The sequence below is a fragment of the Rhipicephalus microplus genome, chromosome 3, assembly GCF_043290135.1.
Source record: "Rhipicephalus microplus isolate Deutch F79 chromosome 3, USDA_Rmic, whole genome shotgun sequence".
In the NCBI taxonomy this organism is placed as follows: Eukaryota; Metazoa; Arthropoda; class Arachnida; order Ixodida; family Ixodidae; genus Rhipicephalus; species Rhipicephalus microplus.
The window spans coordinates 149,596,204-149,623,364 of NC_134702.1; the positions used below are offsets into that span (position 1 = coordinate 149,596,204).

The 27,161-nt window shown below is 43.5% G+C and overlaps 1 protein-coding gene across 1 annotated transcript; it reads right to left on the reverse strand.

Annotated features, from left to right (window-relative positions):
- Positions 1-523: 523 nt before the first annotated feature.
- LOC142803000 (monocarboxylate transporter 12-like) lies at positions 524-26,216 on the reverse strand. The gene is made up of 4 exons (XM_075888095.1): positions 25,912-26,216; positions 11,989-12,132; positions 8,503-9,324; positions 524-690 (listed from the first exon to the last, which is right to left on the reverse strand). The coding sequence occupies exons 1-4, from the start codon at positions 26,042-26,044 to the stop codon at positions 524-526; spliced, it is 1,266 nt and encodes a 421-aa protein (XP_075744210.1). The 5' UTR covers positions 26,045-26,216.
- Positions 26,217-27,161: the final 945 nt, after the last annotated feature.

The window sequence follows — 27,161 nt, forward strand, 5'->3', positions numbered from 1 at the left end:
CAGCATTTTCGACACCGGAACCAAATTATCAACTACGTGAACTTGTTAATCCGTCCTCGTTGTGATTTCTGTCAAGCACCTGCTGATGTAAACCGTATACCACAGGTCGTGCAAAGTGGGTGTATCCCCCAGGCAACCGATTGAAAGGGTTGGTTCTATGACGTGAGAGACAACACACGGGATTCATGTCAGGACCTTAGTGTCACATTTGTCATACACAAATGTCCTTTTGTGCCATTCTAGTATATAATTAGGTAACCATGACACCACAGGAGCAGGCGCCTAGACAGACAGACAGACAGACAGACAGACAGACAGACAGATAGACAGACAGACAGGCAGACAGACAGACAGACACAGAATTAATCTAAGTGCTTTTAGTTAACTTAAAAACTCTTCATATTTAAACTGTTACCCATTTGAATGTGTCCGCGTCATTTTGTGGCACCAGTGATCCTTGACACTCAAGCTAGTGCAATTATAGGTTTTGAATAATTACACCTATGCATATTGCTTTATTTGGTCACGTTTTTGGTCGATTGAAGCTGCCTGCAATGTCAGGCTGCCACTTGCGAGCCCTCCTCTTGTCTACCAAGGACACTAGTACCCATATTACACAGACGAGAAAGCTGAGACTTCCAAGAACCCAGAACATCTCGTTGTACGATCCAAGGTTGTCTCTGAAGAACCCTGAAAATATATGAAAAGTTAGATGACTCGGTAAAAAGTAACCTATTTGTCGTACTCACGCTAACATTTCCTGCACGCTATAAAACAAAGCGTATGTGTCATTGCATAGGGGGCGAAATTAGAAGCTTTAGAGTGGCATACGAAAAGCTTTAGTTTATCGCTACTCACCTCTGCTCATGCGCCGTCGCTACCCTTTCAGGCACCGACGGTGAGATGACAGACTTAGCTTCTGGTGCCTAAATGAACGCCATGTCCCTATACTTCATTCCTATTATGCGTATTATTACATAACATATTATTGACAGTTCTCCATGGAATCAATGATGTTGCCCCTAATTTACACGTCTGCACAAAAACTTATATTTCTTGGAATTGAAGTGAAAGACTGTATTGTAGTGTCATCCTGTGGAGTATCACGATACTCTTTGAAACACCAGTTTATGAAAAATACTCAACCCTTGCACACTAAACCTTGTCCAGCTTGAGTGAAGTAACCAAATGCTCAGTCAGCCTCTAATTAATTATCTTTTCTCGTCTCATTATGGGTAATTTTGGAAATAAATTTTTTTTCTGCTCGCAACGCTTGGCTGCAACTCAACAAAGCCCTTCATTATTCCAACATTCATACTTGTTTAGTTAAATTTATTTGGTTTTATTTTTTACAACCCCCCAATATTCGGAACAGGTACTAAGTGTATTGTCCATTATACTATATACCCAAATTTGCATAGTATAAATGTGCCAGAACCACAAGAATGCTTCGTTCTAGCTGTACAGAGCCAATGTAAAAGTGCACTTTGTCGAAAGAATCTTAGAATGTCATGATAGGGAATGGAAACCCTCTTTGCGGCCACATCTGAACACAGCACCTGTAATTTCGCTTATCAGAAAGTAAGGCGAAATTCGGCTGGTACTCAAGAGATACGTTTGCCTTGAGGTCATGCCAGATATCGTAGAATGCAAGAAGAAAGAAGATCGAACAGGCCATTCAGCTTCACTCGAAACAATTTTTCTTGAATGCTGCAACCTAAGTTAAGATTATGATTACGCATCACTTTGACTGCTCTGAAATGAAATGTGCGAATTTCAATTTTTTTCTAAACAGCAGTTGGCCTGTCCGTATATAGTGAAAACGTACAATGGCCTACTCATACATATTGTGCGGCAATGATGTCTGTTAGTGTTCGTATCACCATAATGAAAAAGAAGACTTTAAATACGTCACAAGTTATTAGGCTGTTTCGTGCAGTCTACTCTCGTCGTTGGTTTGCTACTTAAAATCACCGTTCGACAAAGGGGTACCAGAGCTGTTGGTATGCGTGTAACTCTATAAGCTAGCACTACACTTGTGTACATTGCACTATGTTGCCTCTTCTACACAGTAAAACGACATGATCTGCACAACAGATATCGCGTTATAAATAAATTTAAGATAAACTACAGACACCTTAGTAAAAGGAGATTTTCGTATGCCTGCGTTGCAATGTGGTGAAGTGCTTGAACTGTTCAGCCGGCCTCATCAGAAGAAGGTTGTTCAGTCCGGCACTATAACTACATCAGTCGGTGCTAGTTGGCGCACCTCAGTGAGTCTGTCATATATACATGTGTGAGAATGAGAATTTATTAGAAGGCAGAGAGGTCGGCCTGAGCTAGTTCGCTCTAGCCTACTGCTCTACACAGGGGATAAGGGAAAGGGGAAGGAAAGAGGGATGAAAGATGATGATGGGGACAAGAAGAGGTGGTGCGTATGTACAGTAGCCACTTAGCATAGTACCCTATAGTCTAGTTTCTAGTCCAGTGGGTTTTACAAAGTCTAGAACAGCCTTTGTAGCAGTTTTTGACACTGTTTGGTCGTTCATTGCTGACAATATATGGCTTTCACTTAATGGTGTTCGTCCAATGCTTGCCAACGTTGCAGTTAGCATTTTTCTTTGCGCCACGTATAAGGCACAGTCACAAAATATGTGAGTTATCGTTTCGCGTACTTGGCAGCGTTCACAATTTGGACTGTCCGCACGGCCGAATAGGTGGATGTAGTGGCGAGTGAAGGCGACGCCCAGGCGAATTCGGTGCAGTATATTAGCATGTCTTCGGCCTATGTTATCTGGAAGACGAAAAGTCATACCGGGGTCTGTTTCCCGCAGGCGCTTGTTCCGGTGATCTGGTAGCGACCAGTAAGTGGCAGCGCATTCGCGCATGACTGATCTCAACAATGTGTTGACGTCACCTCGCGAGTAGGGTACTTTGACGTACATAGGAGCGTTGTATATTCCCGCTCTTGCTTCGCTATCGGCTGTTTCGTTGCCAACCAGGCCACAGTGTCCAGGAATCCATTGGAGTGTAATCAAGTGACCACTCCTCTGTGTTAGGTGAAATGCTTGGACGATTCCTAACGTTAACTTGTGAAATTGGCCTCTTCTTGAGCAAGAATGGATAGCTTGAAGCGCTGATTTTGAATCAGACAGAATCGTCCATTTACGCGGTGCTTCGTCGTTCACAAATTTTATGGCTTCTTGTATAGCAACAAGTTCTGCAGCTGTAGAAGATGACCTATGATCTAGTTGGTACTGTCGGGAAATACCGAGTTGAGGGATCACGAAGGCTGTAGCTGAGGCGGATGAAGTTACGGATCCATCGATGTAAGTGTGCACAGAGTCACTGTATCGGTCATCTAAATGTGCCAAGGTGAGTTGCTTGAGGGCAATATAAGAAATATGCGACTTATACGAAATTCCACGTATGTGAAGGCACACCAGTGGTTTAGTCAATGTCCATGGAGGCACTGCAGGGATTACGGCAGGTGCATAGCCTGACGGGATCATGGTCAGATATACAGTCTAATGGTATACAGAGCGATATCAATGAATGGATGGATAAATGGATGTATTCGACTGTGTCCTTTAGATCGGGTGGCGGCTCAAGCCCCTTAGGCTTAAAGTACTATCACTAAGTGTTGAAGGATTCAGTTTTACTTGCGCCTTCATTGTAGCCACCAATTATTTGGCCTCCTTCCTGTTATTTCTACCCGTTTAAAGCGTAACTATGTGACACTATGATGAATGGAAGACGTGGCCTGGCTCATACGTCATGTCTATTCCACTGTCACTTCTTCCTCTGCCTTCCTACGTTACAGAATTCCCTCTCCCCTGAGAGAATACGCGAGCTACACACATTAACGCGTCAACAAGTGGAGTGTCAGAATAATAAAAAAAATCTCAGAAAATTGAGTAGCTTCATGTAACACAGTGGTTCCATGCACTTGAAATAATACATTCACAGGCAGGGAAGTCTGGTTATGTCTAGGAGACCTCAGGTGGGCGAGGTTGGCTGTTGCGTTCTGGAGAGCATAACCATGCGTTCGACGTGAAAAATGATCACGACACAGCCCGGATAGTAGTGAGGAACGAACAAAGTTGGGAGTTCTTGTAGCGTCGGAAGGTAGGGTGTCTCATGCGTTGGATCAGTCAAGGCTGCGACTGATGCTTTGCACCTAGAATACGTGCTTCTTGACAGATCGTGACGGCGTGATGCCTGAGTTTTGGCGGTGTTCAAGCCGTGCTTCCGCGTATTTCTCGGCGTTTTCTGTGGTGTCACAGTTGGTGTAAAAGCAGGCGCAGGGAGCGTCTCTGCCGACTTTCCTTTGTGCGAGAAAGTCTGGGGTCTTGGAATGGTCTTTCAGTTGGAGATCTTATTTTTCGATGTTCTTTAATCGGCAAGTGTGCTTCCGTTATATTTCGCGTTTGTTAATGCCTTTGTTGAAGTCTCTCTTGTTGTCGCTGGTGTTTGTGGGCTTGGCTTTGCTTTCGTTGCTGATATTGCTCAGGAGATGGCTGTAAAAGAGCCCCTTCCAGAATTGGGCGTTCATTTCTTTCGCAAGTTCACGTGTCCTATAGACAGCTAGTGCATTGTGAGTCGGTTTCTTGCTTATCGGGCGTAGTTGGTGGTGCGTCATTATAGCTAGGATGCTCTTCAGAGACTTCAGTGACGTGGTTCATTACGGACGCTTTTAAAAGACAACTGCGTACGAGGTTTGATCTATGATGTACTTCTGAATTGGTTCGATTCTTGAATTGGTGAGCAGTGCATGAGGGTACCACAGGTGACGTGGCATGGCAAGGTTTGAACTGCAGATTTTGGCAAGTCTGCGGTGCCGTAGAAATGAGAGTAAGCTCTTTATAGGCTCTTGCAACACTTTTCCTAATGAATGCTTCCGGCACACGGATGTGCTTTAGAGTTGATCCTTCCAAGCCTCCTGTGTTGGTTGGACTCTCAGGTGGCTGGGAACTCAAAGGAGACACCATCAAAGCTTGACTTGGTCGGATTTCGCTTGGAACTGTTTCTCTGTGTCCGCCACTTTGGAAATGAGCTGTTTTAATGCATGAATATGAACGGTAGGCTCTGGGTTTGGCTGAGGATCTTCGGAGTTCCGCAGCTCTATCCCTACCGTAGTGGGTGTGTGAGAGACGAACGAGCCAAGTGATGGAAAACCAGGAGGTGGGCCAAGTTTTGGAGATGGGGAGTAAACTGCTCCAATGCCTGAAGACTGATTTTCACTCTTCAAGTCCTCATGGCGTTGTTTCGTATTTTCCCCGTGCGTCAGCTGGTCTACCGTAAACAAGGTGTCCTTACACACGAATAGTGACAGTTAGGATTTTTTGAAGAGCTGCGTGGCAGAAAACCAGGTGGTGGACCATGTATATGAGGATAAGCATGCAGAAGAGCAGTAGGGTGAGCAACGTCTCGAGTGATATGTTGAAGCGCCGATTTTAAAAATGCTCACTTTCGTACAGAAGAGAAACCTGGTGGGAAGCTTTGTATTTTAAGTACAGAGAGTGAACTGCAGCGGCTGAGTGTGATTGTCTCCAGATGATTGGTAATATGGAAGCCTTTGTCATAGTCGTTAAAACGGTTGATCCTCTCTTCTTTCATTTTTTGCTACGCTTCGCCGTTCTCGAAGATGTGGGTGAGTTAAAATTTAAATGCCTCACCGGTGACGTAGTCGCTGAAGTAAGTGACCATTTGCCGTTGCGACCATGGTGCAACCTTAACGTGGAGCTCGCACAGGTCGAAGCAGCTCTGTACAAATCAATCGTCTTCTGCTCCGGTGTACTTGGGAATGGGAAGGTCAGTCGATGGTTCTGTCAGAATGCCGGTCACTGCGCGCACCTTAGGTGACCTATTCTGTGGTTGATATTCAGTTGAGGCGTGTTGCCGGTCCCTTCGTGAATGATGTGAGGCTGATGAGCGGCGGCCAGGTCTTCATCTCTTCGACTTGTATCACGCTATGATGAATTGGAGGTGAGGCCTAGATCATACGCCATGTTTATAATGACGACGATGATGATAATGCCTCAAATATGACTCTTGCCCACTTAGAGGGATTGGCTAAGAATTGAGAATATGAAATTTAAGGCATTTCAATTCATACGTAACCGTACAAAAAAGAGGATAAAGTACACTTAAATACAGAAAGAATGCAATAATTCCTGTTTGCCATTTCTACCAGAGAGAATAATATATATCCTGAATGGCAATTGCAGTAATTTCTAACACGTTCAAAATTTATGTTTAGAATTTGCCTATTACTATAATAACAAATATACAAATAGGAATTTTTAGGCACATTCATTTTGTTTCATGAAGGTAATTTTAAATGGCATCAAAGACATTTCTGTGGCTGTAGCCCAAAATTCCACTGTCACTTCTTCCTCTGTTTCTACTATTAGTATTCTTCGTGACATCTTCCCACATGATATCTATCTATCTATCTATCTATCTATCTATCTATCCGCCCACGACTTTTAACTCTCCGGGTCATTTCGAAAATGGTATCAATACGAAAACTTGTATGGTACAGCATAACTGTATGACGAGCATATGTGGCTATTCACAACATAAACATGATGATATTTATGTCATACAAGTCATGATTTAAATTTGATGGTCGTGCTGCTAATGCGGTGATTTTGTTCACATGACCTATTGTAAAATTGGTAGGGTATCAAATGACTGCATGACAAAATTTGGTATCACGGGACGTGAATGGGTGACGAAGGTGTACGGCTGCAGATGCAAACATGATAATCATGCGATGCGTGTCATGTAAGAACATGACTCTATGCTACGTTCATAATTCACTCGCGGTCGTTTCGCTAGCTTCGCATACGCGAAATTTGCTAACAGTTGACGCGAACGAACTAGGAAGGTAAATGACACGTCCAAGCATGATAATCCTAATAGTCTCGTCCTTTAAAACGTGACTACAGGCTACGCTTATGGTGCGCTCGTTGCCGTTCCGCTAGCTCCACATTTATCAAATTTGGTATCACTTGACGTCAATAGGAGACGAAGGTAAATGACACGTTCAAACATGACAATTATGATATGGAAGTCATGTACGGTATGATTTACGTTCGCCTTTTGAGGTGCTGATTTCAATGACATATCAAGCTTCCTCTCTTGCTTTTCGCATGTCATCGATTCACACTGTACGTGGGATATGCCAATGTTTTTAGTGACGCCTCTTAGTTCCGGCTCATGAATATGCATCTCCAGAATGATGATCTCACAAGTAGGTGCGGAGGCATGCAACCGGAAGTCTACTAGCGTACTGATGACACGTGACGTAGATGTCAATAAAGACTCGTAGGAGAGTAGGGGAAACAGTGTGGGGATAGTGCTGCGTGCTGTGCATTTCGCCGTCACGTAATTTTGCGCTGCTCTACCATGATGTTCATGCACCAACTAAACTACCTAATAAGCCCTAGTGTTGCCGCATAAGAAAGGGGCACGGAAAAAGTGAATGGAATATGGCGTCTGCTTCGTAGCAGTGCTAGTAGGTTGGATGAAGTGAAAACAACATCATGTGAAGTAGTGGCTGTCGGGTGCTCGGCAGCGGTAGCGGCATAGTCATGGAAGGCGAGTTGACCGCAACAGCCCCTGTGTATGAAAGCTGCATCTCGTTGTGTAGACAGCCCATAGATGCACACTGCTTAGCTTCTGTGGTAAGCTGCCCCTATATTATCGTGGAGGTCTCGTGAGTTTATTTTCTTTGTTGCGAGCTGTTTGACCCACTGCTTTCAGGATGCAATTGATAGCTTTATTGAAAATGTGTAATAGCACTGACTTATAATGCGGCTTTCCAACCAGAGGCTATTTGCACCTGAACGGTTTCTTGACTGATTAAGGTATCGGCCCAGTTTTCAATAGGTAGAACATGACGCGTAGGTAGAACATGACAAAGATATGCCAGTAATCCGTGAAGTTGATAATATACTAACAGGAATACGTGGTGCAGAATGCAAATATGGTCTTAATGGGTGTATTGTTGCTGTAGATTGTCCGGATGCGTACCTACGCGCCTAATCACGAGTGCATGAACCTCGGGAGAACGTGCAGTAATCGCCACTGGTGTCATTTGGTCGCCAGCGGTGTGTGGTCAAGGGCACTGTTCTAGCGCATTCGTAGCCGTAGTAAAGTTCTTGACATTATAAACATTGCACTAAACAGCGCTAATGAAACTTTAGGCATGCGCCCCCATTCTACGTGTACTTATGCTAACGGGTGTGCTACGACAATATAAGATACAGTTGTATTAGCTCCAGCAATCGGCATTATCTTAAGTAAATTGCTGTAAGGTTTCTATTTAGTTACTTAATCTAGCGAATGGATCGATAGACCACTATATTCTGCTCGAAGACACAACCCTTTATAAACAGTTGCTGGCACTGAATACATAAGAAATCTCACACGTTCTCTTGTGAGTAACGCACAGCACATCTGCTCCCCAAAAGAAATAAAAATTATGCTCACCTACGAAAGGGGCCTTCCCTAAAAGTGCTGGACCGCAGAATGCACCGAGAACCGTATAGCCCACGGCAAGTTTTTCTAGTCCCAAATACTGGGCCATCAGAACACTTTGCATGGTGATGGCACACCCCAAAAATAAAGCAACACCGAGACAAGCCGCCAACAGTGTCCAGTGCGACTCACAGAAAGGCAGTGACAGAGCACATAAACAGAGGAGAAAATAATCCAATGCCATTAACGTTGACCGCTCCAAGAAGCCGCGATCTGTCAGAATGGGCAGTATAACCCGGCCAACGAGGTCGGTGATGGAGGTGTACGTGATGAAAGACACAGCGTCCTCCAGAGATACTCCTTTGTCCATTGCAAAGTCTACTACCGTGGAGAAGAAGATATCGTAGTTGTAACAGAACACTAGCCACGTGATCACAAGAACGTATATCATGGCGCACTGCAGCACTGAGCGAATGTTTCGCAGCACGGCCTCAATGGCAGACACTTTAGTCCCGTCGTCCGCCTTCACAGTGGAAAGTGAGAGACGCTGTGTTCTCTCTACGCCTTTTCTGCTGTTGATTCTTTGTAGTCGCACCCAAGGCGGCTCCCTGAAGGCAATACTCACAGCAACCATGTTCATGAGGACGGCCCCAAACAGGAGAAGGCTACCTCGGAACCCGTATGTGTTTCCAAAGAAGAGAAGCAAATGCGGAAAGATGAATGCAGAGGCGGTGGAGCCGGCAAACATGATGCCGTTGGCGGCACCGCGGTATCGCTCGAAGTACATGCTGATGAGGACTTGCAGCATGGTTATCACGATGCCGAGACCCAGACCTGCACATAGTATGGACGACACTATGTGAGGAAATCTCTGAGGCACACTTCAATAAAGAAATTAGACATCAGCGGGCAGACTCCACGTAGTTTTCTTTCTGTGTACAACCAGCAGGTGCCATTGACGGGTAGTTCTGTTATTTTTACATTTTAGCAAGTACTGAATGCTTCACAGACCTTAGTTTTGTTTATAATATGTGATTAATTGAATACCACGTCCAATATATGGTATACCACTTGGTCTTCACTTTTGTAACTTTCACATAGCCTCTTTTGATGTTTTTTACGTACACACTTGCAAAGCTATAAACAACACGCAACTGATATTTTTGACTACAACGCACTTCAGCAATGATGCGTATTGTAAGACGAAAATTTTGGGCTGTCTCGTGAGAGACTACCTGTTTTCTAATTTTGCATTGCCTTTTTTCACCTTGCACTGACTTCTGTTTTTCTTAGTCATGTATCTTAACATCTTAACTCTTTCTATGATAAATTTTGCTTGAAAGACAGCGCAAATACATGCTTTTTGTTGTACACACACTTTCAAAAGTTTACAGTACATTGACTTCACTGAAAACGCGAATAGTTGCTTTGTTAGCGCACATTGTTTTCAAGCTAACAGGCAGCTGTATAGGTTGCATGCTGTAACGTTCATTTGTAGGCGATATTCTAAGACAAAGCTGGAATATATCTTTCTGAGAACTTCCGCATTTCTCAAACTTATGGGGGCATGGGTACCTGTTCTTTTCTTCACACAGTTCACACCTCAAAGTGTTTTACCAAGCAGCAATGAGTGCCACTTGTCTCAGTTATTTAAGGCTGACAAATCCCTACTGATGATCTAGTCAATAATTGTAAACGTTGTTCAACTACACGTAGTTTGCGGTGGTTTCTTTTTCGAGTTATATGAACTTACGGCGCCGGTACATTTTCTATTATTTTCTATTTAATTTTCCTCCATGAACTCGCCCACAACGGTATTCACTACGTACACATACATCGATGCCCACGCCTAACTTAGACTTACAATTTGATAAGTTCAACTCATAAAGCATAGTCACACTACATATCGTGCATCTATAATTCACGGGACTTGTCTAGCAACGCGTCAGTATTAAAATGACACCAATAGCTCATTCTCAGATATTTTCTACTTTTCTTGGTATTGCGGTTTTACACTCACACATTTTCCTGCTCTTCCTTAACGAGTGGGGCTCGAACCCGGTTCACTGCATGCCAGTTCAGTATTCTTCCATTGAGGTACACTGGTGCTTGGGACATTTTCTGCAAGGTTTCTTAAGGCAGCCTTGATGTCGCGAAAGGAATCGTGTTAATACGAGTAATTCAGCATTTTAGAACAGCGAAAGAACAACGAGGCGTCACATATTGTGATTAGAGTAATGAGTTGGTCGTACAATGAGTCATCGCAAATGGTTGTTTTTCTTCAGCTTATAACCATTGCGCAGACTCACTTCAGGCATAGCCCCGCCATGGTGGTCTTGTGGCTAAGGTACTCGGCTGCTGACCCGCAGGTCGCGGGTTCAAATCCTGGCTGCGGCTGCTGCATTTCCGACGGAGGCAGAAATGTTGAGGGCCCAGGTGCTCAGATTTGGGTGCACGTTAAAGAACCCCAGGTGGTCGAAATTTCCAGAGCCCTCCACTACGGCGTCTCTCATAATCAAATGGTGGTTTTGGAACGTTAAACCCCCCATATCAATCAACCAGTTCAGGCATGATACTTCGTTGTCAGCTACTGCATGATCAATTAGCACCAAATTTCTTGCAAGTGTTTAGCGAATACAACGCTTCTCAGACTATAGACGAAAAATGGCATAGTGAATGCTAGTCTACTACTCCGAATATATTATTACTATTGCCATAGTGGGTAGGTACCCAGCAATTGTGCTTGCAGCAGTTACCGCATAAGTGTTTAGAACAGGCTCTGTAAAGCCGCTCTTCTAGCTTTCGCTGTGACTGTGATGTGCCTTCTGTGCAGGCCTGACGTTTATTACCTTTTTAAGTAACTAGTACAAGCAGAGTTGCAAAGTAACCACTATACCATTAATCATCATAACATTTGCGAAGTATAGAGAGGCATTTCATATGCCATCCTCAGTCATTCTTCGGAAAAGCTTGGTACCCACCCCACACATTCATATCATTTTGCGCATTTTTTTATCCTTTTGGTGACGATGCCTAAGAATTATGCGTGAAGCTTTTGTAATGGGTTGGGGCATTTTAAGAGCCTTTTTGTTATGCAAGTCGCAGTGTGTGACGCCTGTTTTTTTTTTGGTTCTTAAACGCTTCATTATTCATATTAACATGATTTCTTTGACGGCTTCAAGCCTGCCTAAGGCCAGTTTGCTACGTACTATCCTGAACTGGCCTTTCGCAGTTCAATGAAAGAAAAGCTGGTGTGGCTCAGTGGTAAAATACTGATCTTGCACAAAGCGAACCTTGGTTAGAATCCAACTGAGTCCTTGGCGCTTTCATTTACTTGTTTTTTGTTCTTACTTTGCAAGATAGTGCTTACAGACAGCAGCGGTCACGGACAACTACGGCGCCGCATGCGGCCTTGTGGTGATCTATGGCAGCTTTTTCTGTAAAAAGCATAAAAGCAGAGCACAAGCTGAGATGTGCTATACTGGTTTAAACAAATACCGTGCATTGCCCCTAGCGTAATCGTGAGCCATGTGATATTCGGGGCGAAGGCTGATGCTATGATGCCGGTCGCTGCAAGAACACATCCTCCGACCAGTACGGGAACAGTGGTGAAGAGTTCACTGAGAGGTCCAGAGAGTAGGCCTGCAAAAAACAAAGGAAGAATTGCTTGCGTAAAGAATTTTTATTGATTTAATACGGGTATTGTGCATACTCATACATAACTCGCATTGTTCTAATTTTATATATTTGCACTTTTTCAAGTTTTCTAGGAAGCCCACGTATTTGTGTAGCTTGAGCATACAGAGAACTTGCAGTCCACTAAGCTATGCTTGCAATCCTATAGTTACAAATGAATGCGCAGGCTGATAAATAATGCTTAGCATCCATGATTGCGCTAGTAATGCACATGAATTTCTCCTAATGACATACAATAACGCATACAAAGCGGTTGCGAGATCACAAGCACGGTCAACGAAAAGAAAAATTACCGCCATTTTCACCAACGGACTAGTGATGATCGGGCGAAGCTGCAATGTTTATTGGCAAAACAGTGAAACGTTCACCCACATACCATATAAAAACTCGACACGTTATAGGGGTGATTGTATATTCACTTATATACACAATGTTTATTATATTCATATCAATGCAATTCTATAAACTTACATACACCCGAGATTTCAACAAATATTTATTGATTAATTTACGTACAAAAAATAAATAAATGGTTACTAAGCCGTGGGACACATTCTCCTTTCAAGATTAGGAACTTGTGATTGGTGTATTATGTGGTGAGATAATATTGCATAAAGGGTTGTAGCGTTAACACGTGACTGCTCGTTGCAGATTGATATGATCTTGATGAGGATGTTGTCAAGCCACTAGCAGCTGTGGCCCAACAAGGAATTGAGGAAGTCTCACTAGAAGCGCACCTCGGTACCACCAAGCGCTGGTAACAACCCGCTTTCGGCGTTTTACCACTGTTTCCCGCGTCCGCTCCGAATCGAGGTTCTCTTGCTGCCGCTTGCGTGCCGCCAACAGCTTGCAGGCTCCCACTTCGGGATTCACTTGTTGGTGATCCCGCTCAAATTCGGTTGGCTAGGGCCCTCACTGCCGTCGTCACCTTCGGGTCAATGCTGCAGTGCTAGCTAGCGACTGTGGACGGCACTAGTGTCTTTGGTCTTGCGAGCTCTCACTGCAGGACTTGGCGGTAAGTCTACATTGTAGCCGCGTTGCGAGCTCTCCAAAGTGTTCAAGATGAGTAGGTGCGTGGAAATCCGCACTCACTGACCTCTTGGCAATGAGAAAGCAAGCGTGCCAAAAGCACTCGCTTCGACAACTAGTAGGCACGACGCAGTGAGGAACTTGTCCCGAGCCAGCGACGCTTCGCCCCTCAAAAGAGAAAGAAAGGTGAATATCTTGATGCGTCCACCAGAAACCGTCGTAATGCCATATTTGTCAAGTGTTGTACTATTAGTAAGCATTAATTATGAAGGTTCGGGTTAAATAACGCTCACTTATGCAGCAACATGCTCTAACCTGCACTCATGTTTGCTTTTATAACTGAGAACTACCTCTTTTTTTATTATCGTGATAATGAACTTTCACTTATTTCTTCACATACATGCACAGATGCATTCACTTGCTGTTGCAATGCTATCGCTTCCTTCAACGCCAGTAACCAGAGCCACGGGTACACAGTTTTTCTTTTTCCCTCTCTAAGATGCCAGCGCCACTCCAGAGAGTATTGCCACGACATAACCTACACCCTGTGATGGTCAATTTACTTTTCTTGGGTACCTCCTGCTTTTAAACAAATGGCCGCTATTGCGATCTGCCTTCTTTTGATAAAGAGAAAAAACTGCCGGCCTATCTGCGTGTTCGGCTGGCAAAAGTCGTCGAAAGACGACAGCCTTCTGTCTGGAGAGAGAGAATATAAGGTTTATTTGATGTTCAGCGCCAGGAAATGCGCGAGTAGGCACTGAGTGAGATATGAACTTCCTCTAGCGGTCATTGCAAGAAATGAAGTTTCTCCGCAACGCAAAGCCACTGATAGGTGGCAGTACTACGTGCATTTAGCGAAGCGTAGTAAACACCCGTTTTTTTTTCGATCATATCATCGCATTGACAACCCCGCCCAATAAGCAGTGTAGTATTTAGAATTAGGTGTGTACGCATTTTAGGAATAAAATAACACACTACCTAATTACCCCATACTTATGTTGCGCCAAATAATAATGCTACTTGTTTTTCTATTGATAATGTTAGCACGTATGAAAGCGGAAACTAGATAAGATGGCTGGTCATTGAGAAGCAGAGTTTTTTAAAAGTACCAAGAGGGGACATTCCCGCTGCAATCGTTTAGCGACCACGGGAATGATGAGTAGTACACGTATTCACCTAGTCTTCATATTCGTGGGCGTCGAATTGCACTTGTGGCAACGTTTTTGCTGTGCTTTGGTTTTCTAATGAAGGAAAGAACGAATCCTTTTGTACTTCATGAACCAATTTGAAATGGCAGGCCAAAATGGTTAAGGTAATCGATTGTAATTGCTTAACTATGGCTGATTTTTGTTTCGTAACATTGCAGCTTTAAGCTACGTGAAGCCAACCTGAGCCAAAAGTGCTAAAATTAGACAAATCCGTGTACTGCCCATTATTCCCATGCTCCTTGAAGCAACGCGCGTTGCATCTCGTATAGACATTAGCGCCAGAGTAACCTCTTGTGTATTGATAGGAAACTATGATGAGGACGGGTTTAAACATTCGTCATTCTAATGAATTGGTGGCAGACAGAAAAGCAGAAAACTAGATATAGACTAAAATTTCTGCTTCTTAGTATCCGAAGAAAAACTATCATCTTTATATTGGCCTTAAAAATACAGATTTGAAGTACTGACTGAGAACGTTTTGTTCTCTTGGTCACGCAAGCAGTTTACGCGTATCTAGGATTCTTAGAGCAACGGATCTTTACCAGGCTCAAGGTGGTAAAAGAATAAGATGTAAGCGTGAGAAGAGGAAACCTCTACCACTCGGCGCGTGCTTAGAAAGCTCTTTAATGTTGTTTTTCATTCGTTGAGCTACGTGGCGCATGGGCGCGATTTCACGAGTAATGCGAGTTTTTTTTTTGTACACGAGTGCGGCTTTTTTACGTGTGACGTTTTTCCAATTTCCAAGCAATTCGGGTACATCACCCATCACTACGAGCAGGTATAATGACGCCAATATCAGAAAAATCTTTTCATAAAGTGAGCGTAGCTTTTCAGCTGATTTCAGCAGGCTGTGAACGTTTGGCTGTTTACATCTGTATGCCAAGCCACCAACAGTTTTTTTCGCATATATTTCTACGGCCATGTACAATTCACAACCATTACATGCAGTCCTAGCTTGTTGCAACAATGAGTTCTTTCTTACCGGTGACTTTAACTGCAACCTTATTTCATGGGAATTCAAAAGAACATTTTGCGGTACTTTTTTCTGGGATAGGATCATTCATAAAAATTTTAGCGGTCTAAATTTCAGGCAGCCTACATTTGTTCGCGGTCGCAGTCACGGTGAGTATTAGATCTTATTTTTGCACCTCAAGTGTTTCAGTGAAGTCTAGGAGAGAACTTGACTTCGCGTGTTATAGTCGCCCTTGGTCGGCGTACTCAAAATTACATCTCCTATAAGATCACAAGAAAGAAAAAAAGCATTGGCTGATTGAAAAACCTGTATAGTCTGTTTGCAATTTAATAATGAAGCGGTGTCCAGTGGCCGAAATGAGGACATCGGTCGGAATGTTCGTTCAGCTTAAGAAAGCTTTTAAAACACATGGTGATTTTTTATTGCTTCGGCGTTAGTCAAAAGTGCCCCACCCAGCTAACGGTGAAATATTGAGTGCACACGCGACAACAGAAGAAAGAAAGCAGCATGAAAAAACCTATACATGATACGAGTCCACAATATTGTAAGGACTATCAATTCATTGCAGCTACGTTCAAACGTACAGTTTCGCGCACGAAAGAGCAATTTCACAAAAAAAGCACATTGAGATTACTTGTGCAAATCAAATAACAACCGTTCTCTATTAAATTTCCTTTGTACTAGAAACAGGAGTCCAATGCCAGAAAATATATCTTTAGTGGTTCTCTCCGCACAAGAACTACATTAATCGTTCTAACATCAATTGGCTCGATGACTACTTAACAAGTTCACAACTCGACTTCCGAATTCTGTGTCTACACCCTCTTTTTCAGACTACACACATATATCGACGTTCGTATAGGATCAGGCCAGGGAAACATTTTCAAATGCAGCACTAGGTCCCGACAGAATAACAAATACATTGCTACATATACTGTACAAAGAATATCCGAATGATCTTTTAGGCCTTGTGAATTATTTCTTTAGGAAGTTATACTGTTGCTTAGGAGGCAGGAGGCAGGCAATAATTTTGACAACATAAGATCGATTGCTTTAACACCCGTTGTACTAAAACTTATCCAAAAAGTTCGTCGTGGCCACATAATGAAATTCATTATTAACAAAAAGAGCTGACCTCTTTCAACTTGGTCTTGTATTCTGGTATTCATAGTGGCACGCGAATATCGACCTAAAAAGATGAATCCGTATTTTGTGGCACAAAAAGTAGTACGCAGCTTTGTTGGAAGACCAATATATTGTTTTCGAGATGGCTTATTTTCTTGCAAGCTTAAGATCTCTGCGGTGAACATCAGGGCTCAGTATTTTCCTCCGTATTCTTTACCGCCCTGATGAGTACTATTCCTGTTCAGCGAAACTGAAAACGTTTTATTCAGGAACATTGCTTTCTTTGTTATGGCCAACGCCATTTATAGCTTATATTGTCTCTCATGCATACTCAACGGGACTGGCTGAACCGTATGCAGTTGAACTTCAATACTAGTCAACCTGCTATTCCATTCTCCGTACAAAATCGTGAGCACAAATCTATTACTTATAGGCTCTGCGATATTCCTCAAGTCGAATCAATATGATATCTTGAAGTTATTTCTATGAACATATGAATTGGCGCCCTGACATTGAAGACGTTGCGTCTATAGTAGTGCGCACCATGGGCGTTCAGCGCAGATTTAACAAACGCTCATCTGGGGAGCTATTCTTGCGGTATCCAATTTGTGGCCATGCCTAATTCAGCCTCCGTTGATTGGCTGAAACTGGCTAACTGCACGCCACCTGCTTCCGGTCTTTATTCCGCAACGTCAATTTGACACCAAGCAGCGTACGCAACTCTGAACACAAATGGGAAAGGTGAAATGCGTTTTGCCACAACAAATGCTACCCCCGAGAGCCGCCTTTCGACGCACATTCCTCAGGCTATGAGTGAACTGTAATCAAGTTAGCCCTTAGAGAGCCAGTGAACAGGCTTCGGTTTATTTGCACCACCCAAACAAGCTCGCGCATCTTTTATACGATTGACCGAATTCCTTGCATATTCGTCGTATCGTACACTTAGGACAGGTAATACGTGATTGAAGTAGCCAGAAAAATAAGAATTTGATGGAGCACATTCGGAAAGCACTCTGAAATCATGACTGGTAGTTTGACACAATCCCTCAAAAAGAAGGTATATAACAGCTGTATCTTGCCGGTACTTAGCTAAGGGGCAAAAACCTGGAGGTTACATGGCGGGTTCAGCTTGAATTGAGGACGACGCAGTGAGCGATAGAAAAAAATGGTATGTAGACAAGAAGAGAGCCGAGTGGATCGGGGAACCAAGCGGGGTTAAGGATACTATAGTTGAAATCAAGAAGAAGAAATTCACATGGGCCCGGCACGTAGCGTATAGGCAGGATAAGAGCAGGTCAGTGAGGATTACTTACTGGTTCCCAGAGAAGTCAAGCGGGTTAGTGGCATACAGAAATTTAGGTGGGCCGATGAGATTAGGAAAATTGCGGGTATAAAGTGGCAGCAGCAAACACAGGACCGAGTTTAGTGGTGGAATATGGGAGAGGTATTTGGCCTGCAGTGTATCTAGTCAGGCTGATGAGGATGAAGGTGATGATAATCAGCATATAGGTAAAATTATTATCTAGTGGGCCAAAGCATAAAGTAATACTGTTATTATGAGAAACATTTACCTTTTACGCGGCTAATTCCCTCCAGTGGGTGTGTACGTCGTGCGAAGGACAAGAGGAAGATGGAGAGCACCGTAAATCCCTTAGATTTGGCAGCTCAAGTGTGAGCCCAAATATTTTTGTCAAATCCAGTCACCTTCTGTTTCTTAAACAGAGTTCTGCTTTTAACCCTCTCCTTTACAAGGAATCTCGCCTGAACCATTGCAATGTTTTGACTTCGTTCACAGTGCTCAGAAGCTGTTGAGTAATGTTATACCTCAACAGAGCTGTGAGTACGTCGTGTTAACTTAACTGGAACGTGGCGCCTCTGTTTTTGTGTACTGTAAACGTGAATCGAAAGCACTTCTCAATATCTACCGGGAGTTCAGTGGAAATAAGGAACTAATTAAGGTGGCCCGGAAACTTTGTTGCAAGTAACCATGCAGTCGCTTTGTGAAAGGAGCTCATTGCATCATGAGTCATCCACCGCAAGAAGTTTTTGAACCTGTGCAGTATGAGTGGACTTAAACAAAATTTTCCCAAGCTGTAATTACTTTCCTTGTGGTCTCGTCAGCACAAAATCATTATAAGTTAAGCTCCGGGAATCGAAGTACGCAGTGACCGTGAACACTTTTTTTTTGCCCCGAACGTGTTGTTGCGTTTGGGGGGCCACCCTTTTGCCACGGCCTTCAAACCGGAATAAAGGCAGCCACCTCATTTTGTGAAGGTAAGGAGCAGCGCCAAGACCCCCTGCTGTTTCCACGCGCTGAGCGCTGCATGGCCGAAATCACTCTACAGAGCAACGCTGTCCTTCGGGTCCGTGTAGAGATGTGACACGTGGCATCTTTGTGCCCTGGTAAAAGCCACAATGCCGAGTTTCCGCCAATTACGGACGTCGAAGCATCACGTTGTGCGTCTCTGATTGAGGAGCCGCCGAAGCTTTAACTGTACCCGATGTCCAGGCAAGGCCTCTCGGAGGCACCTAGACCGCGACTACCGTTCAACAAAGCATGGGTGGTAGGCCCGAGCGGCGAAATGACAGACTCGTTTCACCCCGCTCGCTGGAAGCAATACTCACCGGATGAGGCAGCATCTCCGGGACCATACACGTGTTCGGTATGTTTATTTTTGTATGTGTAAGATGGGGGCGGTGCCGGCATAATGACACTCGTGTGTACTGCGGGACATACTATTGGACGGTGCCGTATGAACCTGTTCCCCGATCTATGAATCTGGGGAGATGAGACTGTTTTTAATCAGCTCTCACGGGCTGCTTAGTGTGGTTCACGGAGCTTGTTCAAGAGACAGCCTTTTTCAATGTAGAGCTCCCAATATAGAGCTTTGGGCCTGAGAGCCCACGCCATGTAAATATTGTAAATAAACCCTCTCTACGAAGTTCAACCTCCTGCTGCCTCGACATCTTGAACCCGGATCTCTGGTGCCGCAAACTCCGGTCGCAACACTGTAGATTTTCCGTGCGGTTTCAGAGTGGCTTTTCACTTGCGGCTTCCCAGGGCAGCCGCAGTAACTACCAAGTACGCCATGATCAAATAAGCGAATGGCGCAATACTTGGGCCGGTGACGCATTGATTCTAGAGTATAAAGCGGCATTACTGGTAAAAAAAAAGAGAAAGCGATTCTGAGCAGACGGCAATTTTGATGTAAATTCCAGGGCGCGTGGCTTGGATACTTGGCTCGAGTTTTCTCGGGAGTCATGGCTACCGATCGGGATCACCTTCTGACCATGCTCAAAAAGTGTTGCACAGTCCATCTAAGCTTACAGAGTCCACAGGTTGCGGGAACATCTCATGTTCGTGGTGGCGGTCGCATTTTCGATGCACGCGAAAATGCTTGAGACCTTCGTAAGCTTGTGTCCCACTTAAGAGAAATGTGGTAGCACGCGGTCTCGCGATGCGGCCATGATGTGGTCAGCATGGCATTCGTGCCCCTACAGCAGCTCGTGCGCGCGCAGACGCTTCAGAGGTGCAGCATTGAACGGCTGAACTACCTCGTCAGCTATACATCGTCAAGCGCTGGCGAATTTTATCGCTGCTGCGAGAACTGGGTCGATATAATTCATTGCGTCACTGTGCGCCTCGCTTACGTCCAAAATAGGTGAAGTTGGAAGCTTCACACAGGCGCACTTTGTCGCCGGCGAGTGAGTGCTGCTTCAAATAATGAAATACCATCGACAAGAAGAATGTTCAGGTTGATAAGGTAACCTACAGAATTTCTGAACTCGTTCTAGTTTATCTTATTGTGTTGTTCCCTCACAGCTGCACGGCAGTCGCTGTTGAGCGCTTTGTTTTTAAATGCGAAGCATTTCTTAGCAAACTTCGGCGACTTTGAGTGTATCTATCTATCTATCTATCTATCTATCTATCTATCTATCTATCTAGCCGCTTACGTTTGGGTGCTCTCGTGGTCCCTCCTTTAGCATGATTTGAACCAAAATTAGCCTGGGAGAGTAAGACGGTTTGAAGACTATGACGTGCTGGACAAGAACCGAATAATGTCGCAATCCCGTCACGTACGTCATCGTACACCTCCTGCCAGACACTGGCACATACCCACGGGCGGGTATGTGCCACTGGTATGCGGGTATGTGTCACAGGTGATTTACACTTAGTATCCATCCAGGAACGATGAGTACACACACAGGCAATTTGAACGCGTGGGCCTTAAGAAATACCCGACATCGGTAGCTTCGACCCGGCGAATAGAAAGAATAAAGGCCAGGGTCGTAGCTGGAATCGAACCCAAGCATTCCGCGTGGCAATCAAGCATTTTACCACTGATCTACGCCAGGTCTTGTAATTGCTTTTCAAATAGACGCTTTTCTCTGTAAAACGTCAATAGTGGTTGCAGTGCTGCCTACCCTATTTTATAAACATTACATACGTACTCCTTTGATACAGCCATGCGCTGAAGTTGATTTATGTAGCCGTGTCCAGCGCCAGCATCCTCACGAGCATCAGCGCTTCATATCAGCTTTTAGTGTTGCTAATACGCGTGTCGCAGTGGGCATCGTTGCGCAAGTGCAAACAACTGGTTGTATAAACATCTGCAAGTCTGCAACATATGTCTGTGCGTGCAAAGTTTGTACATATATTTAGCGTCATTTCATAACGTGTCCCTCAATAAATGAATTGCAGTACGGTCACCTTGTCTCTGTATGCGAAGCATGCTTCGCATAATGTCGATTTCTAGGCACGTGGGATCTGCCGAATTTATTCTTTGGCGTGAATCAAATACGACGCGCAGAATGTGCTTATGATGATCTTCCCCGTTGCAGCGTAGATGTGGTGCACATACAAAGAAGAAATCTTCGTGAATGCACTCAGTTTCACGGGGTTTAGAAAGAGCAAACAACGTATGCTGTCGAGTACTGTAACCTTATTATCGCCAATGAAGGCGAATAATTGGCATCCCACAACGTTTAGTACAGAGTATCGGCGTAGTTCCCACAGCACAAAAGCAATCAGAAGGCCGGCGGAGAATGTGGTCAACCCGCACTGTCGTTGCATACGATGTGGTTCAATGCCACGCTCCTCGAGCGTATGTGCATGTGTGAAGTACTCCCGAAGCGCGACTGCAGCGCTGGCCCCATCGCAATGCCGCGCGCTCCGAGATTTCGCATAATTGCCAAAACAGACAATGCTTAAAGTTAAGTACACGTTAAAGAGGTTGTCAAAATGATTGACTGGGCGAGTTGGTGATTCAAGATTGTTTGTAAGAAGAGCGTGATACGTAAACGTGGAAAGGGCAGACTGAGAAAAGACCTGTCCGCGTGTACGTATGACACGGTTATTTCAAACAATCACGTTAAAGAACCCCAGGTGGTCTAAATCGCCGCAGCCCTCCACCACACTTCTCTGATAATGATATGATTGTTCTGAGAAGTCCCACTCCAACAACATTTATTGACATTATTACTAATGATATATTATTATTATTATTATTATTATTATTATTATTATTATTATTATTATTATTATTATTATTATTATTTGTCAAGGTTAAATGTCGTCTATGTGTTTCTTTTTGAAGCCATACAGGAACTGCATTGCCGGAGTTGCCGGCCCATCATATTTCCCAGGGCTGCAATTTAGGCTGAGAATAATTTACTGCCACAGGGTTGTTAACTTGCTGCGATACTGAAGAGAACCTTCGTAAACGTGATAAAATGTTTCGAATACAGATGGCGAATTTTCTATGGTGTGATGCACGCGAATCGAGCGTTTGTCTGACCCCTACAAGCAAATAAAATTATCCTTGGTCATAGCCGCTCATTGCCACGTTCTGCAGTTCTGCGAGTGCTGTCATTTATTGTGTTAATCTGTACAGCGCAACACGACACGCACGAGATCCTGCATCTAACACTATGAAGATGCGAGTATATATATATATATATATATATATATATATATATATATATATATATATATATATATATATATATATATATATAATGAGATATAACAGACAGTAATGCCAAGGACAAGAAGACAAGAAGAGAGCAGAGTGGATTAGGAAACAAACGGGGGTTAAGGATATGATAACTGAAATCAAGAAGAAGAAATGGACATGGGCAGGGCATGTAGCGCGTAGGCAGGATAACCGCTGGTCATTAAGGGTAACTGACTGGATTCCCAGAGAAGGGAAGCGGGTTAGGGGGAGACAGAAGGTTAGGTGGGCAGATGAGATTAAGAAGTTTGCGGGTATAAATTGGCAGCAGCAAGCACAGGACCGGGTTAACTGGCGGGACATGGGAGAGGCCTCTGTCCTGCAGTGGGCGTAGTCAGGCTGATGAGGATGATGATGATAATGATGATGATGAATGCCAAGGAATGTACAGGGGAAGTTATTAGAACCAATTAAATGTAAATAAGAAAGAAAAGTGAGTGAAAAATAACTAGCCGTGAGCAGGAATCGAACCTACGACCTTCGAATAACGCGTTCGATGCTATAACCACTGAGCTATCACAGTGGCCTTCCCCCCATCCACTTTTTGGGGTTTATAGTGAATTACTGTCTGTTAGATCTCATTAATATTGTGTCAAAACACGGAACAACGAGGCCTTAGGAATACAATTCTTTCCCTTATTCATTAACGAGGGTCTCGTACTGGCAGACTTGGTGTCATTAGGTTGTATATGAGGGACTATTAATCAGCTGCCCGCTCGTAATAGGTTCACGTGCTACGTGACACCAGACATGTGCATAAAAGAGTATTTCACACTCGTCGTTTGGCTTATAAATGGCGCTCACCGACACTACTACTTTTAATTCACCTATAAACCCAAAAAAAGTGGATCGAGGGAAGACCGCTGTGATAGCTCAGTGGTTAGAGCATCGAACGCGTTATTCGAAGGTCGTAGGTTCGAGTCCTGCTCACGGCTGGTTATCTTTTCACCCGCTTTTCTTACTTCTTATTTACACTCCATTGGTTCTAATAACTTCTCCTGTACATTCCTTGGCATTACTGTCTGTTAGATCTCATTAATATTGTGTCAAAACACGGAAAAACGAGCCCTTAGGTATACACTTCTTTCCCTTATTCACAAACGAGGGTCTCGTACTGGCAGACTTGGTGTCATTAGGTTGTATACGAGGGACTATTAATCAGCTGCCCGCTCGTAATGAGTTCACGTGCTACGTGACACCAGACATGCGGATAAAAGAGTGCTTCACACTCGTCGCTTGGCTTACAGATGGCGCTGACTGACACTCCTACTTCTAAATTCACATATAAACCCAAAAAAGTGGACAGAGGGAAGGCCGCTGTGATAGCTCAGTGGTTAGAGCACCGAACCCGTTATTCGAGGGTCGTAGGTTTGATTCCTGCTCACGGCACTTTTTTTCTTCACCCACTTTTCTTTCTTCCTATTTAAATTCCATTGGTGCTAATAACTTCTCCTTTACATTCCTTGGCATTACAGACTGTTAGATCTCAATATTATTGTGTCAAAACACTGAAAAACGAGCCCGTAGGTATACACTTCTTTTCCCTATATATATATATATATATATATATATATATATATATATATATATATATATGTGTGTGTGTGTGTGTGTGTGTGTGTGTGTGTGTAGTGTGTGTGTGTATTACAGGCAGTAATGCCAAGCATAGTATAGTAGTAGTTATGAGACAAAAACGTGGTAGATCCCACGTACAGTGCGAAGCACGAATGAGGACTGTTGATATGTCACTTTAAAATAATCACAACGTTATGAGGTGGAAGTAAATGATGCTGTACATGACTAATGTGTCATGAATGTCATGTTTGGATGTATCGCTTACTTTCGTCATATATTCGCGTCATGTGATACCAAACTTAGTATATGAGGGTGCGAGTAAATCGGCCACGAGCGCACCATGAGCGTGATATATTTTTTTGTTCTTACATAACTGGCATGCCGTGACTATCATGTTTGCACCAGTCATATACCTTCGTCATCCATTCACGTCCCGTAATACAAATTCGATATATGCATAGCTAGCGAAACGACTGCGAGCGCACCATGAACGTCATGCATTTCGTATTTTCACGTTAGGGTTTCGCACTAGTCTTTGCTCTGCAGTCATGCCATACCATACGAGTTTTGCACCGCAAGAGCAGCAAGACCATGAAATGTAAATGCTGACATTATTGACATAGGCGTCCAGATTTTCGTGTTACGACTAGTCACTTATGCTCGTCACACAGTCATGTTATGCCATACCCGTTTTTGTTATGGATATTCTTATCGAAACGGCCAGGGGAGCGAAAAATCGTAGATAGATAGATAGATAGATAGATAGATAGATAGAAAGATATATATATATATAGATAGATAGATAGATAGATAGATAGATAGATAGATAGATAGATAGATAGATAGATAGATAGATAGATAGATAGATAGATAGATAGATGTACTCAATTTTGCCACAGTTCTCCAAGAAATGCTTTGCATTTAAAACAATGCTATTTTTGTGCTTCATTGCAGATGTGGCCTGTTTATACACATACTAAGAACCTACTGACAACTTATGTCTGCACTGTCTCATAATAAAGTGTGAGGATGACAAAGACTTTGCAACACAAAAACTTGGTTTCACGAGTTGTTGGTTCTTAAGATGTGTAGGCAAACTGGTGTAAGAGGAAGCTGTACGGCATGCTAGCGAAGCGTTGGATAAACGTTCAATCTGGGAAGGTCAGGTCTGGCAAAAATAGAGGAGGCGACGGAAGCATCAGGTAACGAAAATTGCTTGAACACGTGGTATCGCTGCAACCAACTTATCAACTACAGTAGTAAAATTCAAGGTGAAATCCTACGACACCCTGTGTTCAAAACATTTTATCAGAGTCAGGTGAGAAAGAGGTTTGACAGCTCAATGTAAACTTATTAGGCATGTCAGATCAAGTTTCACTTGTTTTAGTAAATAGGTACTTTTATTCACCAATAGTTCTTTTTGGCTACGTATTTTTTGAGCTCAATTTCTGCAGCTGCATAAATAAACTATGATCCACATTCTTGCCTTGGGATGACGTACTTATGTCTTAATATGCAAGATGACTTGTTCTGTCGCATGTAACGGTAACATTTGAGGCATTTATTCTAAGCGCTAACTTATACAACGGGTTCTTCTACCAACTTCCGTTTCTGTTTTGTGTTGTGCAACGCTTTATCATATAGATGTTTCGTAAAGTTAGTCAACTTGTGCGCACAGATGGCGTGCGTATGTACCCGTATTTGTGAAGTATGTGCCTTCAATGATAGTTATTGAGTCTACTAAAACATCAAACTGGAAGTGATATAAATGACAGTGAGATAGAACTGTTTTGCAGCTAACCTCCGCAATCAATCAGAGAGCCGATGAGGCTTACAGGCCAGGAGGCGAGACCCCTTTCCACGTTCATCTGCTCCATGATTCCCACCATGAGAAAGCCGGAGCAACGGCTGGACGATGACTCCATCGTCGTCATGACGAAGGCCAACACTGCTACCCACCAGCATTTGTCGACGCCTGTCGTGTCACACTGGGCTTTCTGCGTGGCTTGTACCTCGGGAGAGCGATGATCATAACCACCCAAGGAAGCTCTTCCAGACACGGGCAAGACACTTGGGATGGACGATGTACGACTGTGTGACTCCGGCTCGAACCTAATTAGAAATATGACTGCGTGTATTTGATAGGAAGCTTTTTTGCACGAGTGAGATCATAAAATGAAGACAAATAAATAATCGTGAGACTACTTTTAGTTAAAATTCTTTCATAAAGCAAATAGATATTATAGCCAATGAACCACAGCAAGCATCGAGTTTACTTTTTAAGAGTAGTAATGATCGCATGAATGGATGTAGAAGTAGACAAAAACACACGGCAGCAGTATTTTAAATCATTGCTTCACAAATAAATGCTTCGTGAGTAAGATGACAAGCAAATGACATGTACATACCTTTGTAGTGTAAGGTGATGAGTTTACAATAAAATTCTGCACATTCCGTTTCTAGAATAATAGGTAGGAGTGTAGAAAGAACTTTTGCTATAAATGACGCAACCCACCAGCATTTGTCGATGCCTGTCGTGTCGCACTTGGCCTTCTGCGTGGCTTGTAACTCGGGAGAGCGATGATCATAGCCACCCAAGGAAGCTCTTCCGGACACGGGCAAGCAGCTTGGGATGGACGATGTACGACTGTGCGACTCCGGCTTGAACTTGTTAGAAAGATGACTGCGTGTATTTGATAGGAAGCTTTTTTGCACTAGTGAGATCATGAAATGAAGACAAAAAAATAATGGTGAGTCTACTCTTCGTTAAAAATATAATCATAAAGCAAATAAACAATATAGCCAATGAACCACAGCAAGCATCGTGTTTACTTGTTAAGCGTAGTAATGATCGCATGAATGGATGTAGAAGTAGACAAAAACAAACAGAAGCAGTATTTTAAATCACTGCTTCACAAATAAATGCTTCGTGAGTAAGATGACAAGCAAATAGCATGTACATACCTTTGTAGTGTAAGGTGATGAGTTTACAATAAAATTCTGCACATTCCGTTTCTAGAATAATAGGTAGGAGTGCAGTAAGAACGTTTG

What these genes read in the sequence shown, in the direction of transcription:
- LOC142803000 (XM_075888095.1), bottom strand. Translation starts at nt 26,044, where the DNA reads ATGACGACGATGGAGTCATCGTCCAGCCGTTGCTCCGGCTTTCTCATG. An exon ending in CTCTCTGATTGATTGCGGAG is followed by an intron (nt 12,133 to 25,911) that starts GTTAGCTGCAAA and finishes TGTTTTTTGCAG; the next exon opens with GCCTACTCTCTGGACCTCTC. An exon ending in AGGGAAGGCCCCTTTCGTAG is followed by an intron (nt 691 to 8,502) that starts GTGAGCATAATT and finishes ATATATTTTCAG; the next exon opens with GGTTCTTCAGAGACAACCTT.